The sequence below is a fragment of the Plectropomus leopardus genome, chromosome 6, assembly GCF_008729295.1.
Source record: "Plectropomus leopardus isolate mb chromosome 6, YSFRI_Pleo_2.0, whole genome shotgun sequence".
In the NCBI taxonomy this organism is placed as follows: domain Eukaryota; kingdom Metazoa; phylum Chordata; class Actinopteri; order Perciformes; family Serranidae; genus Plectropomus; species Plectropomus leopardus.
In genome coordinates, this window is record NC_056468.1 from 14,040,275 (window position 1) to 14,057,835 (window position 17,561).

The window sequence follows — 17,561 nt, forward strand, 5'->3', positions numbered from 1 at the left end:
AAGTGTACCACAAAACCTTTATTATTACTCAGCTGCAATGTGACAACATTAACTCCGCATTCATCTGTGCAAACATTTCACTATAGACCATTATCATATAAATAATGGGGCATGTGCTCTCATTTGCAATCCCCCTCACAGCAGTGATATGACAGCTTCTGAAAATGAAGCCCAACGTAAATATATGCAATAGTTCCCAACTTCAAAGTCAGACAACCCAACACAAGAATTTCAGCAGGGATTTAAGAGAGACTGATAATCTCGACAAAAGAGAAGAAGTGTTTTGGAGAGTTTCCCCAACAGTGACAAGACATGTATTGCACTAGTATAGCTATTCAAGGCTACTTGTCTTGTTGAGGCAGAACAATGTGGAAAAGACACACACACACACACACACAAAAAGACCATTCTAGCTGGGAGGTGCATCTCAACCGCATTACAAAGTGCTCCTTCCATCAGTTGTAAATCATATTGCATTTGAGGTTCCTGTAGAAATGATGAGTGCTTGTACCATTTAACAACTATAAAAACAAAGAAAAAAAGATGTGATCATACACAGAAGAGGCATAAAGAAAGGCAAAAGTCCAAAATGTCCAACTTTGTGAAACTCAAAGTGGTACAGGAAATTAGCTAGTGAGCAAAGTACCGCTGTGTTTGTATCTATTTATTTATTTTTTAAATAAAATAGAAGACACCTGGAGGCAAAAATGTGATTCTGAAAAAAGACATGTCATAATTAAACAAAATAACTTAAACACAAATATGTTCATGGCTCAGGTAAGCCTGAAGACTCACTTAAGATCTTCCTCATATTCCTCAATTCTCACCACCGCCTCTGTTTCAACTCGCAGAAGGGTTTTCAGGGGAGCAGACTTCAACAGCTCACTGAACAAGCAGATGGCCTCAGAGAGAAAATGAGATCGGCTTCGGAGCGCCAGACATGATGTCAAGACTTTACGCTCTAGAAAGTTTAGAGGTTGATAGGGAGTGTGGGTGAGCCGAGGCCCTCCTCCAACCACGGTACAGAGGAAGGGCTGCAGCGCTGCGCCGTCAGCCGATGGATGCGGCGGAGTCGCAGTAAGTACAGCATAATAGACAACAACACAATGAAAAAACAAGCCAGGAATAAGTAGTGGTTGTTAACAAAGGAGAAGCTGTGCCGCCAGTGAGAGTGCACTCCTTTCAGACTTTCCTGCTGGATGTCCCTGGAAGAAGCAAAAGAAACGCATGTTAGAATCTGCTGCCAGCAAAGAGATACTTATAGACACATACGTTCACTTCAGGGCCCTCGTCATTATTTGTTGTAACCAAAGTGAGTTTGACTTGCTAGATTCTTGGAAGTATGCTTCAAATGCTGAGTAGAGAGGCAGAATTTCTTGTCTGAGCAACATGTGATTAAAGCTGCTAAACTGAAGTCTTCATGTAAGGAAGATCAAAACCAACTAATCCATTTATAGAACACAGAAAATCTACTACAACATAAATGCAAGAGTCAGGATTCCTATTTTATTAAACACCACAGCAACCTCATTTTGATGTTATGGCAAGAAGGGCAGTTTAAGGTACCACTAGATGCTGTGTTGTAGTGTGGCCATATATGTCAATGTTTAGGTTCCCGGTGCAAATTGTAATGCAATATGGCACAACTTTATTATTATCAAAATCTCAAAGAAAAATCTTGCAAATCTCTGAAAATTATCCTTTTTCTTTCACTGTCATTTTTGTGTGAGTGAGTGTTTATTGTTTTTTCTTTAAAATTAACAACTGTTAAATTCTCTTTTTTTGTTGCTGTTTGTTTCTTGTTTTTTTTTTATTATTTGCACCATGGGGGGCTGAGTGGCTGTGGAGGGTAGGGTTTGAGTTGGCATTGAGAAGTTGGTACAGTTGTGTAATGAACTTTCATCTGTCATCTTTGTGAAACTAAATAAAATGCCTACAAAAAAAGATCTTGAGATTGAAACAGGTTTTGTTGGATAATCACTTTAATTGTTTTTGTCATTCATTTTTATTTCTTGATAATTTGTCATTATATAGAGGCTTTGACAGAGTTTCGTTTTATAGTTAGGATATGTTTGAGATCAGTATCTATTTCCTCACCTTCAGTTAACCTTCTGCTGCTAAATGCAGTAAAAAGTCGTTGCTACTGAATGCCTTATTGCTCTGTCCATTGCCAGCCAATCCTCAATACTGATCATTGTTTCAATTCTCTGCTAATGTTCACAATAAGGGTGAGCCGTTATCAAAGATAGTTCTGAAGATTAACCGATCATTCCTCCACTTACACTAAAGACTAGAGTAAAGACGATCATTATCCCTGTCTAACACTGCATAAAAGCAGAATGGTTTTGTCAGGTGTGGTGCCCCTCCTCCCCAGCTCAATAGCTCCCCTTAGATGAGTGCTTATGATCTCCCACCTGAGCCGTGCTCAGCTCCGACAAAACGAATCAAAAGTTTATTTAAACAAAAACAGTGATTTGTCGAACATCCTGTTGTGTTTCACAAGCGCACTTTTTCATTCCGATGGTTTAATCCAATTCAATTCAAAGGGCTTTATAAAAATGGGAAAACATGTTTACATTGGCAAAGCAAAGTGGGAGAAATAAACAAAAAATGTACAATTAATAATAAGTTGAGATGCCCTTGACATTTATTAGTAGGTGATACGTGTTGCAGCTGATTGGGTAACATCTCTCACACACAAATTGAGAGAAACCGTGCCTCACAGCCTGCTGCACACTGTTTCTAGGTGAGATGTTGTTCAATCCAAAAACCGTAGCAAAACGGTGCACACAGTTTTGAGATTGAACGTGCCCCTGATCACTATGTTTTTATAAAGTCCCGGCCTCAAATCCTGACTGTTGTTACTGGCTGGGGTCTACACACCACTGCCCAAAGTTTAATGCCCCAAAATGTGCTCATCGCAGCAAAATAAGGAAATACAGGCAGAGTGCAAAGACTCTGCAGATACAGACACCAGAGTCACACACCTCTAATGGGTCATGAGTGATGAGTAAGAGGGATTACTTCTGTCATTCTGCCTTCAAGGCTTGATCAGTAAAGTGACTAATATCAGGGCACATGGAAGAGAAAATATTACTTACCTCAACGGCAGAAACCGTGTTCTGTAGAGAATCGCTCCAAGAGTCCACTGAACCTCCTTGTCATAGACCAGTAGGGCAGTCTTCAGGTTTTTATAATTGGTTGGGAAAGAGAAGCCTGAGTGCAAAACTTCATACATCCATGCTGATTTAAAACATTGGTACCTGCAGACATAAACATAAAGCCACTGATTAATATTCTTGTCCAAACTGGCAGGCCTCAGTCAGGGTGGAATGTGACCTACTGGTTAGTCGACTTTTAGGAGTGGTTTTTATAAACCTGTGTGACTTACTTCAGTCTGTGAAGATCAGCATGTGAAGCATACAAGCCAGAGTCAAAGCGTTCTCTCAGAGTCTTCCACTGGGTCGAACAGTAACTCTGTAAATATTAAATGACAACATCAGGACAGTTTTTATCGGTGAGACATCAATAAATTGCACGCTATCCTCCATTGCTCCCAATAGTGAACACTAAGTTACAGTTTGAGGCTGTATCTGGCATGCCTAATGAGAGAAGATGTGATCTTTCCATGCAGCTTTTACCTTGGCAGCCTGGGCATATTTGGAGGCGTTATAATCCCCACCCATGCGCAGCACGTCCTCTGTGCAGTAGTAGAATTCAGAGAAGCCGTAGAACTGACTGTTGCTGTAGTCGATGGTGGGCTGGTAGACGCCACTGAGGGAGGTTAGGGTCTCATTGGTGCGGTTGAGAAACGGCAGGAGAATCTGCCTACAAAGGTCAAAGTCTCCTGTGCCTCGCAGATAGAGCTTCTGTGTGGACGGACCGATTTCATCCTGCAGGTCTGCGGGTAGACAAGGGTCCAGGAGAGGAGAGTCTGCCGTCTCACCATTATGCTGACCAAACAGCCTGGAAAAAATCAGCAATACAGTGTAAATACATGCAATAATGTGTAACGAATAGCATAAGAACCATTTACAATAAGAAATGCGATGCGGCTGTGGATCTCACTTGTTTCGAGTGGCAGTATTTCTGATGATGCTCTCCTCATATCTTTGGCGTGCTGCATTTCCTCCAAAACCCAGGAAGGTAGAAACATAAACACGATAAACATGCTCTGTGCGATGTGCGTCACAGCCTAAGTTGAACTCTGCAAGTAGGTTCTTGGCAACTTCCTCCTAAGGAACAAATAAAAATTAGCCTTGGGGTGACGACATCCTAATAATACATCAATGCATATCCATATCTGTTTAACATTTAAAGATGACAGTGGTGCTCACATGCAACACATGAATTGATTATAATAGCAGGTCGCCTGTGTTTGAGGCCACATTTAGTAAAAAAAGAGGATAAATTTAATAAAAAATAACTACTGTTATGTTTAGTTTATTGCATCTAAAAACATGTAAGAACAGAAGCTGAAACTATCTAATGAGACTGCAGTGAAAATTCAATAGAGGATCAAGTGGTGTAAAGGAAAAATGAGAACAAAAAGGAAAAGCAGTGTATGCCAAACTTGTCAATGTGCATAAATCACTACAACACAAACAAAAAATCTTGACATGGACAATTTCCATTACATTCAACAATTTCTACATAAATGACTTAATGTCTACTAATCCTGCTATGAAGTCATGCAGCAGGCTTACAGTATGCCTTCAATAGTGATGAATGGAGAGCAGATCATCTCCAAGGGACAAAAATGGTGCATACAGGGTTTAACCAGGGAATGACAGAGGTAGGAAGGAGGGAGAAGAACAAAGAGTGAGTGACAAAAAACCAAAGACAGCACAAAAACAGAATTGGTCGTGGATAATAACCTGCTGTGGAGAAGCAAAGCTTACAGTTTTGGGCACTTCGTATGCGATCTGTGTGGAGACCCCGCCCATGTCCAGGACACCGGCAGTCCTTTTCCTCACCAGCGCCTCCTGCTGATCGCTGCCGGGGACATTTACCTCCACTACAGCTTCGCCATCTTTCAAGAATGATAGGAAAAAAGTGAGTCAGACAGGGAGGGTAGTTTACTCTGTTACTACATATTTGTTTGGGTGGTAGACAAAAGAAAACTTTTGAGATACGGCTTGCTTGCGTACGTACCATTGTGCACATGGTTAAACCTTCCAAGGACAAAGTTTATCCCAATCCATGCATAGACACCTGAAGCCAATGATGAAAAAAACTGTTAATGTATAAACTTCTACTAGCATCTTCAATCTTGCACAACTTTTAAATTGGTATATACAGAACACTGTAGAATCTCAGAAAAAAAGCTAATTTGTTCCCTATGTTTATTTGTCATGTATGACAAGTGTTGGGAAACTTCAAAACCAATAAAGTGGTGAGTCAGAACTATGGCATTGTATTGCATATAACATGACCAAAATGTAGTGCTGCAACTGAAATAAATTTTAACTGAGCATAGTGATTTACATTCATTTCTACTCTTATTATTCCTGTTATTTACCTTCCTGTTTTCCAGATATCACTTCCACATGGGAATCAGAGAAGAGGAAGTTGAAGTGGACTGGGATGTCTGTTCGTAGATCCTCGAGAAGTGCCTCCTGTTGACTGAAATTTAAAAAAAAAAAAAAGAAAAATTTCAGACACAAACATAATTTCTATTATGTTTTCAGTGTAAATTGGTGTTTGTTTAAACCTGAACATTTCTTGCAGCTATATTTCCATCTGAAGAAGCGCAGGGTGTATTGGAAGATGATGCTCATTAAACCTGAAGGTACCTTTCAGGAAGGATTCTCATTCCAGCTGTGCACAGGATGTACAGGGGTGTTTCTTGGTGCTTATTTTTGGGAATGTGTAGGGCTGCAAAGCTCAGCAGTGGATAGATATAATCACTGGCTTTCTCTGGTGTTTTAGCCAATTCAGAGATACCTACAAGGAAAAATGAAGACGTAAAATGGATTTTATAGCGGGTTAAAAACAAGCCAACATATAGTGGTTTATCTTAAATCTTTATTATGTGAGTTTAATAATTGAGTGTAGTCAAACACATTGTGCTAATTGGTGAATATCTCATTCTTACATAATCTTGTTTAAATACTGTTTTGATTAACAAGAAGTATAATATTGATATATCTTACCCGGTTTGATCTTCATAACCACTGGCTTGCGGTGTTGATCTCTCATTTGCCGAATATCCAGCAGTTCATGGGGATTACCATTATGCCGGGGCCAGCAATACACAAACACCCTGGAGCCGCTGCTGCCACAGTCCACCACCAGGCCGTAATTCAGGTTGGGGTTGCTTGTATCTGTTGCGTCCACATCAGTCACCCTTGCCAAGTGCCTGTAGGACGACAAAGTATTACTAAGACACTATTGGCTGTGTTCGTCATCATAACACTAACACAAAGCAGCTTTTAAGCAGTTTACCTGTGGAAGTGATTTTCCTCTCTGATCCAGCTGGCATGCCCTTTTCCAGTGACAAGCAGCAGGTAAAGCAGTCCTATGAGGCAGAGCACCAGTCCGATGAAGAGCAGCTGTCTGAGGGAAGGTATCAGGAGCCGGGGAAGAACCTGGGAGGACAGGCTGAAATGCCACGGGGCTGGGAAAAGGCACGAAAAGCTGATCCTGTCAACAAAGAGGAAAGGTATGCCTAAAAATGTCACAGATGTAAGATTTCTTTTTTTATAGACACATTTCCAATTCTTAGCGATTTTGAATGGGTTGCTACATGACAGGTAAATACAACAGGTGAGACATTCCATTGGTGACAATAAAAATAAAATGGCTACAGAAACAAGATAAGATAATCAATTATTAGTCCCACAGTTCCCACAGTGGGGAAATTCACAATGTTATATATATATATATGTACGTATGTATGAAAATATGCATACTAATTGCACATGGAGATAATTGGACTTTTTGTATAAGTCAAAAAAAGGAGATCCACACAAGAGAGGGAACAACAAAAATCATAATCTCCCCCCAAAACAGATTAATAATAGAAAATAAAAATAGACAAATAAAATCAAAATAGCAGGTTGACACAGATGACCGACCTTCCCATGATGCCGATTGTCTCCTACTTGTTGGTGTGCTTGATTTATTATTCAGGAATCAGTCTGCTGAAGATGGCAGCTTTGGCTTGTTCCACGACCCCATCCCGTTTTGTTCACCTGTCATCGTGACCTTTAGGAGGAAATGTTGAAAAAATTAAAATCTGAAAGGCAACTTCTGAGGTTTTGCGTGAAAGGCCTCGCGTTGTGTGAAATGGTACGACTGTAGTGAACATGACAGCATGTCCTCGCCTCGATGGGATGTACCGATGCTGTAATTGGCGATTAAACGTATTAAAATTGTAAACAGAAATCAGACAAAATGCAGAGACACCACTGTTGTTAAAAGTAAAAGACGTAACGTAAGCTAATGTAACGTTTCAGACGTCTGTAGAGAGTGAATATCGTTACATGTCTGTCTATAGGAGCGAGCTAAAAGACCTACGTTTGACATATTTTTACAAACCGTCAGTGTCAACACCGTAAAGTAATATGTCCGCGGTCTTTGGATTATTTCGTACTTACTAATAAAAGTGAGAAAGTCCCCCTTTTTCTGGAAAAACGGACATTTCTGGGCAGCCAGATGCTAACCGCTGGCTAACGCTTAGCGAGTATGTGGCAGGTCCCCGGTGAGTGACGTGTTTCACAACCACGGTGCGTTTGATTTTTCTCTCAGCGCTGCCCGCAGCAAAAACACACCGCCCAACATTTCCCTCTTCGCCTCTATCTTCTTTGCCATTTTATAACAGGGAGTAGCCGGGCGGTTAAGGTGCCTTACCGCCACCTACTTGCTGGAATGTGAAAAAAACATGATATGGAGTTTCAGCCAGGCTATTAGAAACTGCTCCAGGGACTGTTAGTTATGCAATGATCGGGGCGGGGTTGGTACAAAATGGGAGAGGCACTTCAAATAACCTTTAAGCACTGGAGAGGGTTATGTTTTTTGATTTAGCTTGGGGGAGGGACATTCCACTTTAAATGGTCGTTGCTGGAGCTATTTGTAGTATTTAGTTGATTGCTAAATGTAATAATATGTAATATTGTTTTGATTATTTTAGATGTTTGCATTATTTGGATTATATTTTGAAAGTTATTCCCATTTCGCTTGTTATTTGTTAAGTTAGTTAAGTTAGTTGTTGTTATTATTTTGTTTAGCTTTTTTAGTTTTTGCATAATTAGTATTTTTTTTTAGGTAGGTAGGCAGGTAGGATTCAGGTAGGTTTTATTTTTACCAGAGCAAGAGAGGCAGCAGGGGCCATGATTCCTTTGTTCCTTTGTTTGCTTGCTTGTTTTTGGCTAAATAAATAAAAAAGAACCACAATTACTTTGAATGGGCCTTTTTGGTCTGCGTACATTAAATGCCCATGGTGTGTCAGTGGCCCTTTTATTGTTTGATTTAGGTTTAATTTTGATTTTGCTGCAGTCGTATTACATATTTATTTTAAATACCCTAGGAACCCTCAAACTCACTAGCATGTTTTCTCTAAAAATGTCCATCACATCATTTGTCAGAGCCAGGAAAATGTGAAATATATTTATTTAGTCACTCAGTTTTTTTTTCTCACATTTTAGTTTATAATAGTAATCAAACCTTTAGGTTGTTGTTTTTTTTTTTTTTTTTAGCAGCAAACACTTTTCTTGTAATCTGGTGATTGTTTAATGCGCTGACTGTTCATCAGTTTTTGGTGTAAATGTCTTAAATTTTGGTAAAATAAAAGTCATCTGCTTCTTTTGTGTCTTTATTTGTGGGGGGACAAAAGCACATTATAAATATTGATGGGTGACCCCCCACCACCAAATCTCCACCCTTGGTATTGCTGCTGCATAGTGTATAGTGAATAATGTGCATATCATTTCTTGTCTTTTTTCTCTTTAACTCTTTTTTCAATTCATTATTTTCTTTAACTTTACAGATGCTTTACAGATGACTTACATCATAAATCATCAACATGCCAAGAAAGCAGATTTTGATTTGGATGCTTGCCTTTTAGATACAGTTTTATTCCAACTGGTATGCGCCAATGTTAATCATGTTATGATTTGATCCTATTTGGTGTTTCTCCTACTAGTCCCCTCCAACAAAAGGAACAATAACTGTTGAGGAAATAATACAGCATTTCAATAAGTAGCAATGTCTGGGTACCTTCTGTTGATTCTATCTCAAATTTTAAATCAAAACACTGGAAACAAAAAAAAAAGTCAGATGTATCTTCTTAATTTCTTAAGTGATTTATACTGATAGTGCACAGAGAAGATATAATACAACAGTGTTTTCCTCATTCATAAGTTGCATGTTGCCAGTTCATTTCACCATTGCCTTAGGAAAACATTATAGTCAAAAGATTTACTCTAATGTGGTACAGAAGATGCTGTGTATTATCAATTCAAGGCACTATAGGAATAATATGATTTTATATGATACAAGCATGAGGTACATATTGCAACGTGTCAGTAAAAAGCAGTTTGTAAAATCATTCTGTGTCTTTTGGACTTTACTTACAAAAGTGAGTTGTAGTTATACAAGCTAAGATATAGATTTAACGGACACTATAAAAAGTGTGTATTGGATTTTATCTGGATGATTTTAAGCATTATTCATCCACCTTTAACGGCACTGCTCCCGCACTGGAAGCTGTTAATTTTTCCCTACGACCAGACAACTTGGACGTTTCTGAGCGTCTTGCAGTCAAACCACTGGGACTGTGTGATTTGCCAGCAGTACGTCAAATCAATAAACTTCAGTCTCCCGCATTGTTGCTGAATGATTCTCACTGTTGTCACCGTCACATCCGTCCGTGTCAGGTCAATCCGTTGCACCTGAGTGAGCGGCCGGGGTGGTGGTGAGCCTATGCGATATACACCTAAATGCAGGTCAAAATTTACTCTGCACAGTACATCCAGTAAAATGCAGTCCAGAGGGCAGGGCAGGGAGACCAGAGAGAGCTTCTTCAGTAAGGGAGAACCAATCAGGAGACACCTGAGTACCCTCTTCAGGGACATCCAGGACATGACGGGCCTCATTTGGCTGTGCTCGTAGGAGAAACTTCAGAGAAAGAGGAGACACAGAGAAGATGGGTAACAAGAAGAGGTTTACTTTAACAGAAAGTAGTAATAGGTAGTTTTGATCTAAATGCCTTTATTATGTTATGATCAGTGAGGCAGATGCTTGATTTAAGATCTCTCTTATTTTCATTTTACTCAGATCAGTATAATGGATGTGTATGAGGTCTATGAGAAACACCATTAGTTCCCTTGCAAGACACATCATAGCTGAGTTAAAGACTTGATTACATGTGTAGTCTGTATCAAGGAAAATATAGAAGAAAAAAGGTTATGATGTTAGTGACAGTGTTTGTTTGCAGGAGCCAGAGTTTGGTATCAGTTCCATTGGAGTCAAAGGGGCGGGCACGGCAAATGACACTATCACCCATTATGTCTTTGTTGTTTCAACTTTGACAAAACTGGATTATAAAACACACATTGTGTAATGGTCACTGGCATTTTTTAAATTTAAATGTGCATGTTTGTTTTCCAGCTAACCACAGGTAGCATTAGCTATCTTCGATATAAAAGAAGCTATAAAAGGAGACCAATAGCAAGGAATATGAACTCACAGATTTAGATTTAAAAAAATATCAGTAAGCATAACGTAATGTAGGTTTTATTTAATCTGGTGGAAGAATTTTTCAGTCAAAGGTGAAACAACAAAGATATAATGGGCTGCAGTGTAATTTGCCATGCCCGCCCCACTGACCACAACAGAACTGATACAAAGTCTGGCTCCTTGAACACTGTCACTGACGTCATGACCTTTCCCTCTTTTACATTTTTCTTAATCTGTATCAGGAACAAACAAGGGTCAGTAGTTCTTATATTGCACCCCAATAGTAACCTTACTTGAGTGAGAGAGAGCAGAGGTTCGGCAGCTTTGGAAGATCCTGATCATCCTGCTGCTCCTCCTCATTTTGTTCTTCCAGCAGGTAGTTGGGAGGCTCAGCAGATATGAGCAGCTCTCTGAGTCTGGGACAAGCCCTGATGACCTCCAGTAGAGGAGAGTGAGGGCTAGTTTTCACTCCCTCCAGGGTGAGAGAGGCCAAGGAGGAGCCTGCAACTTGTAAGGCAGGCAGGAGATCCACCACAGGGCCTGGGTAGTGTAGTGAGAGGCTCCGCAGCTGGCCCGACCACGCCTGGAGGCCTGTGGCCAACACAGACCCATGGATTCTTCCTCTAGTGTTTTCGTAACCATCAACGTTCACAGATACAGAGTAGATGTTTGGACACGAGCGACTGAAACAGTCCAGAGAGTCACACGATAAGCCTTTGACCTCTTTAAGGCGCAGGATGAAGCATTCATCACCTGACAGAGCTCTCTCTCTGCTTTTTTCCTCTGCTTGGCTCTGGGAGCAGCTTTGCCCTTCATCTCTACTTGCATCTTCCTCACTCTCGCTACCATACCCCTCCCACAACATCTTCTCCTCCTCCTCTTCATCCTCATCGTCACCTGCTGCTGCTGCTGCTTCTTCCCTCCTTTCCCTCCAGCTGTCCCTGCCCTGCCTGTGCCTCCACTCACTCCACACCTCCTTCAGACGGGGAACTCCCTCTCTGTCAGTGAACTCATCTGTCTGACTGAACTGTCTCTGCTGGATGAGACAGCAGGCCTGCACGAGGCCCTCCATGGCCACTGTCTCCAGGCAGGGCAGGGAGAGGAGGAGGTACGCTGCCGCCGCCACTGGGTCTCCCTCTTGTTCCCCAAACCCAATATCCAGAGCCAGCAGACTGCAGAGGGGGAGAGGAGACAGAGGTGCGGAGCAAGAAGAGGAAATAGAGGATTGGGATGTAGAGGAGCAACGTGGGGACGTAGAAGGACAGCAAGAGGATGAAGAGGAGGTTCCGCTTCCAAGGAGAAGCAGTGCAGCAGGGGAGAGCAAATGACAGCGGGATATGTCCAGATGGCGCAGCAAACGACAGCGGTGGGCAATCGTCCTGATGACGCATCTGTCACAAGGTGTACCAGCCAGGGAGAGCGAGCGCAGGGCAGGCAGACTGCAGAGGGTCTCAGACAGGACCTTTGAGGGCAGCTGCTGGGCCCCAGATAGATCCAGACTGCACAGACCCTGAGACAAAAAAGGAGGAAATATTTAAACATTATATACAAATTCTTAAATTGTGTCAACTTCTGTTGACAGTGACTCTGGGTCATGAACCCAGACAGGAAACCGCTTAGTTTTTTATTTTCTGTTCCTGTTTTTGTTTTTTTGTCTACAGATCAAACAGTCTATATGAATACTAGAGTACTTCTGCTTTTCATGAACTTTGCTGATCCAGGCAAATCCAGGCAAATGCCATTATCTCTTAATATTCTCTATATGTATCAGGGCAGGGCTGCACAATATGCAAAAAAGTCATACTGTGATAATTTTTAACAGAAAATATAACAAAAAATACAAAAAAATAGGATGATATGATTTTTGCTGGGACAAGTGTTTTCCCTCATGTCTTGAATACAATTCATCCAAGGCGTCTCTGTAGCACCAAAATGCTTCATTTATAATGGTTTGATGTGACAGATTTAACCTTTATCAAAAAAAATTGCAGCTCCTGCAATTTCCACATTGCACTCTCCCATAATGCCATTTTTGACAATATTTAATTTAATTGTGCAGCCCTATACTATTCCAGAGTGAATTTTAAAGCTTAGATGCACACAGGGGTAGACTCAATCAACATCAGGGAAATGTCCGTAATATATTTGGACATTGACACATACTTTACAAAAGCTAAAGTCTCATATTTAGTATATCCTCAGCTGGAGTAATCTGCCAAACTGTGGGAAACACTTACAAAATTTAGTGAACAATGTAAGCGCTAGACATATTTCTCTCTTAAAATAACTGACCCAGCGTCAGTGCAATCTGACCTGGCAACGCGCAGCAATGTGAGCACAGAGCGCAGAGGTGACCAGACCTGGACACCTTTCCAGAGACAAGTCACGGAGTTGTGGGACCAGCAGGAGGTGGAGGGCCGCCCTGGACATCTGCTTTTTGGAGCACAGCAGCTGTATCAGCTCCTTGACCAGCTCACCTGCTACACAGAGAGAAACAGATAGAGACAGGGAGGCAGTTAGAGGCAGACGTGTGACTTACATCACAGGGATTTTGCTGATACATTGGGGCGAATGCAAGAAACGATATACGAACAAATTATCTCTTATTTTTGCTAGTATCCAGGATTTGTTCTTATTTTGTTAGCACCGATTGTTTTTTTGTGATTCACCAATGTTTTCTTAGTTTTGCTCTTCTCCTTAGTAGGAGAGAATTTTAAATGTGGTCGAGAGCACCCGTACCAGGAAAAGAGAAAAACATCGTTTTCACAGGCTGCGAATTGTTGCTCAATGCAAGGAAAAATAAGTTTTACATTTGAGGAATATTTTTTTTGAAAAATGCATGAATATTATATAATCACATTTAGATTATTTTTTAGAGAAATTAAAATGACTGGATTACATTCTAGAGCTAAGAAATACTATATTTGGTGCACTGATACCAATTATAGCAATTTCAGTTACTGTGAGTCTCTCTGCTGATGTAACTAAGAACAATTACACAAGTACTGTGCTGTTGTAAAAATCGGAGGAACTTTTACGTCACTTGAGTATTTTAATATTTTATATTATATTTTAATATTTAATCTCAAGCCAAACTCAGTTTCAACTACAATTCAGAGGGAAATAAAAAATATATAAATATATAAAATGTCATGGTCCCAGCTTCTCATATATACTGTATGTATAAGGACTTGCTGCTTTTTCTTTGAATTATTTTGGTCTCTTAAATTTATTTAGAGCTTTTTGCATGCATACTTTTACTTTTATTACATTTGCCTGAAATGACAAATACTGTAAGTTTATGTAACAGTAGACCTACGACAATTTCAGTACTTAAGTTCTTCTTCTTAAAGCCTTTTTTAGCACCGCGTCTCCATTCTTGGCCATGCGCCAGAGTCTTTGCACACTGCACAAAATCTGCCTTATATGTCTTTTTAGGGGTGTTACCTATGCTAATAGGTGACTTGTAAGTGGCATTTAGCATTGATCACACCTGGCTAAGAGCAGATTTTTGTTGGTTATAAATGTTTGGTGAATCTGGAGTTGACTTCTCTTATATTTTCTCTTTCTACAGAATTAAGAGAAAATATGAGAGAAATTTAAGATAATGTTGCTGCAAGAAGACCACTGAATCTAATGCAGTATTGCTCAATTCCACATGGTTGAAGGACAAAAGACCTGTAGGAGAGGGACTTCTCTGTTAAATAAGCGCTCACACACTCACGCAGTACGTTGAAAGGCCCCATGATGTATCTGAATGAATATTGATCCAGATAGTTATCAGCATAGTCCTTCACCCACACCTCCTTCATGTTGTCTGCAAGGCTCAGCAGAGACAGCCGTGCCAACGAAAGCACAGAGCCATCTTTATCTGTCTTCTTGCTGCTCGCCCTCCACTTCCTCCCTCTCCTCCGCCCGGGGTGAGCCTTCGCCCCACCACTTTCACCCGAAGCCCGAAACAGAGGCATTGCCAGATGGGAAGTGGATGTTAAATCTGGGTGATGGGGAGGCGTCTCCTTGCTGCTGGAGGGCTGAGCTGATTAACAGGATAGAAAAGATGAAAACATATTTATGATGCCAAAAGTTGTGTTTTGATTTTCAGATTTTCTTCTACAGCTCTCTATTTTGTCTTACAAATTACAGACGTATTCTTATCTCTGATCTCCTTAGGATAAAATAAAGAATGAAAACAGTTCTGCAAACAGTTCTGGGGGATCAAAGGTAGACATTCCTCTATTTTAGAGAGACTAAAGCCCAAAAGTTTGGGAATTACTAGGTTAGCCTATAAAAAATATTCTGTAATTTATATGCTGTTAACAGTTCTGGTTATCGTCTTAAAAAATGTCATACAAAGTAAATTCTCACAAAAAAAAGATGCTCAGTACAAATAGTGTTGCAAGAAGGAAAACAGAGAGGACCCCCCACATAAATCTGCCTCTCATGTGATCACTGTTGACATACAAACAAGTAAATCCTATTTGCTTTTTATTTAAATATTGTCCAATTTAAGAGGAGGCATTGTGATACAGTAGAATGCAATCCTGCGTATGCATGCTGTTTATCAGTGGCGGGAAGTAACTAAGCACATTAACTCAAGTGCTGCACTTAAACACAATGTTAAGGTACTTGTACTTCACTTGAATATTTTCAATTTTTGCTACTTTATACTTTGTCGACACAGCACCTAACTGGGAATTGTTTACTCCACTTCGTTAGTTCTATTATACTGTAGATTTAGATTAATAGTTCAACATTTAATAATGAGCAAATAAATTAAGATTTTATTGTGTCAATAAGTCTTTATAAATCACCAGGGGGAATTAACTCACTATCAACAGTTTAAAGTAGCCTAACTGAAATGAGCTCCTCATTACCAGCTGCAACATTAAAGTGATGAACAGATTAATGCATCACTAATCATAATACAATAATATTGCCTTATACATAGGCTCTTATTCTGAAAGGGGCCATAATGCACGAATGCTGTCACTCTAGGTATCCTATATGTCAATGCCAATACTTTGTTTACTTTTACTTAAGTGACTTTTTAAGGCAGGGCTTTGACTTGTAACAAAGTATTTCTTCACTGTGGTAGACTATTACTACTTCTACTAAAGTTAAATAGGGTAATAGTTAAGTAGGCTTCTTCCTCCTCCCTTACTATTGTATAACTACTCAACTCAGCTAAGAAACCGAAACAGAGAGAGATATATAATGTATAATGTGTACAGTGTCCAATAAATAAGAATTTCTACAGCACTGAAACCTACCTGCCGAATAACTTATGTGTTTTACGTCCAATAGTCTACTATAAAAGAAGCCAGGGACGTAAAACTAAAGTATGTGCAACAACCTTTGATCCGCGACACGATTCACAGCAACACTTCCTGACTGGAATTCTTGCGATATTTTATCCCGAGTTTTGTCTCTCAGGAACAGCTTCCTCTCAGGCTGTGCGGAATATGTTTGTGGGCTGTTGCCAGTTGTTCAAGAGACAGCCTTGAACCTCAACCATAATGCCAATCCTAAATCAACAGCACATGACCAATTTATACATATCGATTGCTGAAGTGGTAATGCACAATCAGATGACTACTGTCTTCCTGAATTACAAAGTCAGGGCATCTAAACCCTCATGCGTAATATGCAGTTTTAAAACCTTTCATATACAGGCTAAACAAGTTGTTTAATTATACATAAGCACTCCTTTTTCATGTAACTTTGCAAACAATGGTTGAATAAATGCCATTCAAAGTAGAGACTAGTAGTGTGAGAGTCTCCTCAGTGCACATATTGTCATGACATGAGGCCTTGTTGTCAGTGGGACATGACAAAAGCTATCTTCATGTCTCACCTTCTCAGCTGTCTGGCACACATGGTGAAGAGCTTCTATTAAAGAAGCCGTAGACAGGTCTGTCAGTGGGCTGAAAGCTTCAATGGGCAATTTGTTGATCCAAACTTTTTACCTACATCCTGGGTCCTTCAGCAGCTGTTTGTTAAATAAGTGCTCACAAAAATCCCAACATGACTTGTTATTCTTTATTTCGCACTTCCATGATATGACATAGCAAAAAGTATAAAGAGTACCTCTAACACATAAACTCTGGTGTCATTCTGTAGAGCGTAGATATGTTATGATAAAATTGACTACAATAAAGTATAAAAGTTAACTCGTCTTAAATACATTCTTATTCATCAGGACAGACATGTATTCAGCAATCCGTTGGTTTGATTTCCCTTAATTTTCGAACATTTATAAGATAGTTTGAAATGATAATATAAAAACATATGCACATTAAAATTAGGCAGCACCTTGAATCAGCAATCTCAGTTGCAAAATTTTGACTGATGAATAAATCAGAGGTTAATATGGCAGACCTATATCAAAATAATTAGGATAATAAGGCACCAGGTTGAGTGTAATATCACTTTACTCTGAGTAAAATGAGGGCGTAGATTTTGAGGTAAAATGTTAGCACTGCTAAATGTTCAAATAAACAATAAAAATAGAGAACAGTCCTCCAACTGGTATGGTAACTTTGTATCATGAGTTTCACCATATTGGCTGAGTCATACAGAAATTAAGGGAAAACTATGAAACACGTCTGTACTTTTGTCATTTTCAGCACCTGAGTGGAGTGTACAGTGTAAAAATTGAATGACTAGTGACTATAACTCAAGTCAGTCCCAGTCTCCTGATCACAAGGCATCTTCCAGCCACACAAGCATGAAAATCAGATCACCAAGCAACTGAAGATAATCAGGTCAGGCACTGCGGCAATACTGAGCACTGCAGTTACACGTCACCAGAGAAAAGTCCTATGTCAGCATAATTAATAATGATAATAATAATTGTCCAGATTAAATTTCTTGAGGGAACA

At 39.9% G+C, this 17,561-nt stretch overlaps 2 protein-coding genes across 3 annotated transcripts; both read right to left on the bottom strand.

The window, feature by feature from the left end:
* entpd4 (ectonucleoside triphosphate diphosphohydrolase 4) lies at positions 1-7,719 on the bottom strand. Of its 2 annotated transcripts, none has more exons than XM_042488648.1 (13): positions 7,602-7,719; positions 7,080-7,209; positions 6,448-6,645; positions 6,156-6,361; positions 5,796-5,946; positions 5,522-5,625; positions 5,155-5,214; positions 4,902-5,032; positions 4,069-4,235; positions 3,642-3,966; positions 3,392-3,477; positions 3,102-3,263; positions 1-1,205 (listed from the first exon to the last, which is right to left on the bottom strand). In XM_042488648.1, the coding sequence occupies exons 2-13, from the start codon at positions 7,085-7,087 to the stop codon at positions 971-973; spliced, it is 1,833 nt and encodes a 610-aa protein (XP_042344582.1). In that variant the 5' UTR covers positions 7,088-7,209; positions 7,602-7,719; the 3' UTR covers positions 1-970. The 2 variants fall into 2 exon arrangements, with proteins under 2 accessions (XP_042344582.1, XP_042344581.1); XM_042488647.1 differs by having other exon boundaries at positions 4,878-5,032.
* A 1,571-nt stretch (positions 7,720-9,290) lies between these two features.
* si:ch211-214j8.12 (uncharacterized protein LOC100000539 homolog) lies at positions 9,291-16,076 on the bottom strand. The gene is made up of 5 exons (XM_042488551.1): positions 15,951-16,076; positions 14,405-14,716; positions 12,994-13,160; positions 10,974-12,190; positions 9,291-10,119 (listed from the first exon to the last, which is right to left on the bottom strand). Exons 2-5 carry the CDS (start codon positions 14,646-14,648, stop codon positions 9,723-9,725), a joined length of 2,025 nt encoding a protein of 674 aa, XP_042344485.1. The 5' UTR covers positions 14,649-14,716; positions 15,951-16,076; the 3' UTR covers positions 9,291-9,722.
* Positions 16,077-17,561: the final 1,485 nt, after the last annotated feature.

Excerpts from the sequence above, each read along its gene's own strand:
- entpd4 (XM_042488647.1), bottom strand. Across the intron at positions 6,362-6,447 it reads GAGGAAAATCACTTCCACAG|GCACTTGGCAAGGGTGACTG; the intron begins GTAAACTGCTTA and ends GTCGTCCTACAG. Across the intron at positions 5,947-6,155 it reads GGTTATGAAGATCAAACCGG|GTATCTCTGAATTGGCTAAA; the intron begins GTAAGATATATC and ends TTTTCCTTGTAG.
- si:ch211-214j8.12 (XM_042488551.1), bottom strand. The coding sequence starts at position 14,648 with ATGCCTCTGTTTCGGGCTTCGGGTGAAAGTGGTGGGGCGAAGGCTCAC. Across the intron at positions 13,161-14,404 it reads GGGGCCTTTCAACGTACTGC|CAGGTGAGCTGGTCAAGGAG; the intron begins GTGAGTGTGTGA and ends CTCTCTGTGTAG. Across the intron at positions 10,120-10,973 it reads CTCTGCTCTCTCTCACTCAA|TTTCTCCTACGAGCACAGCC; the intron begins GTAAGGTTACTA and ends CTTTCTCTGAAG.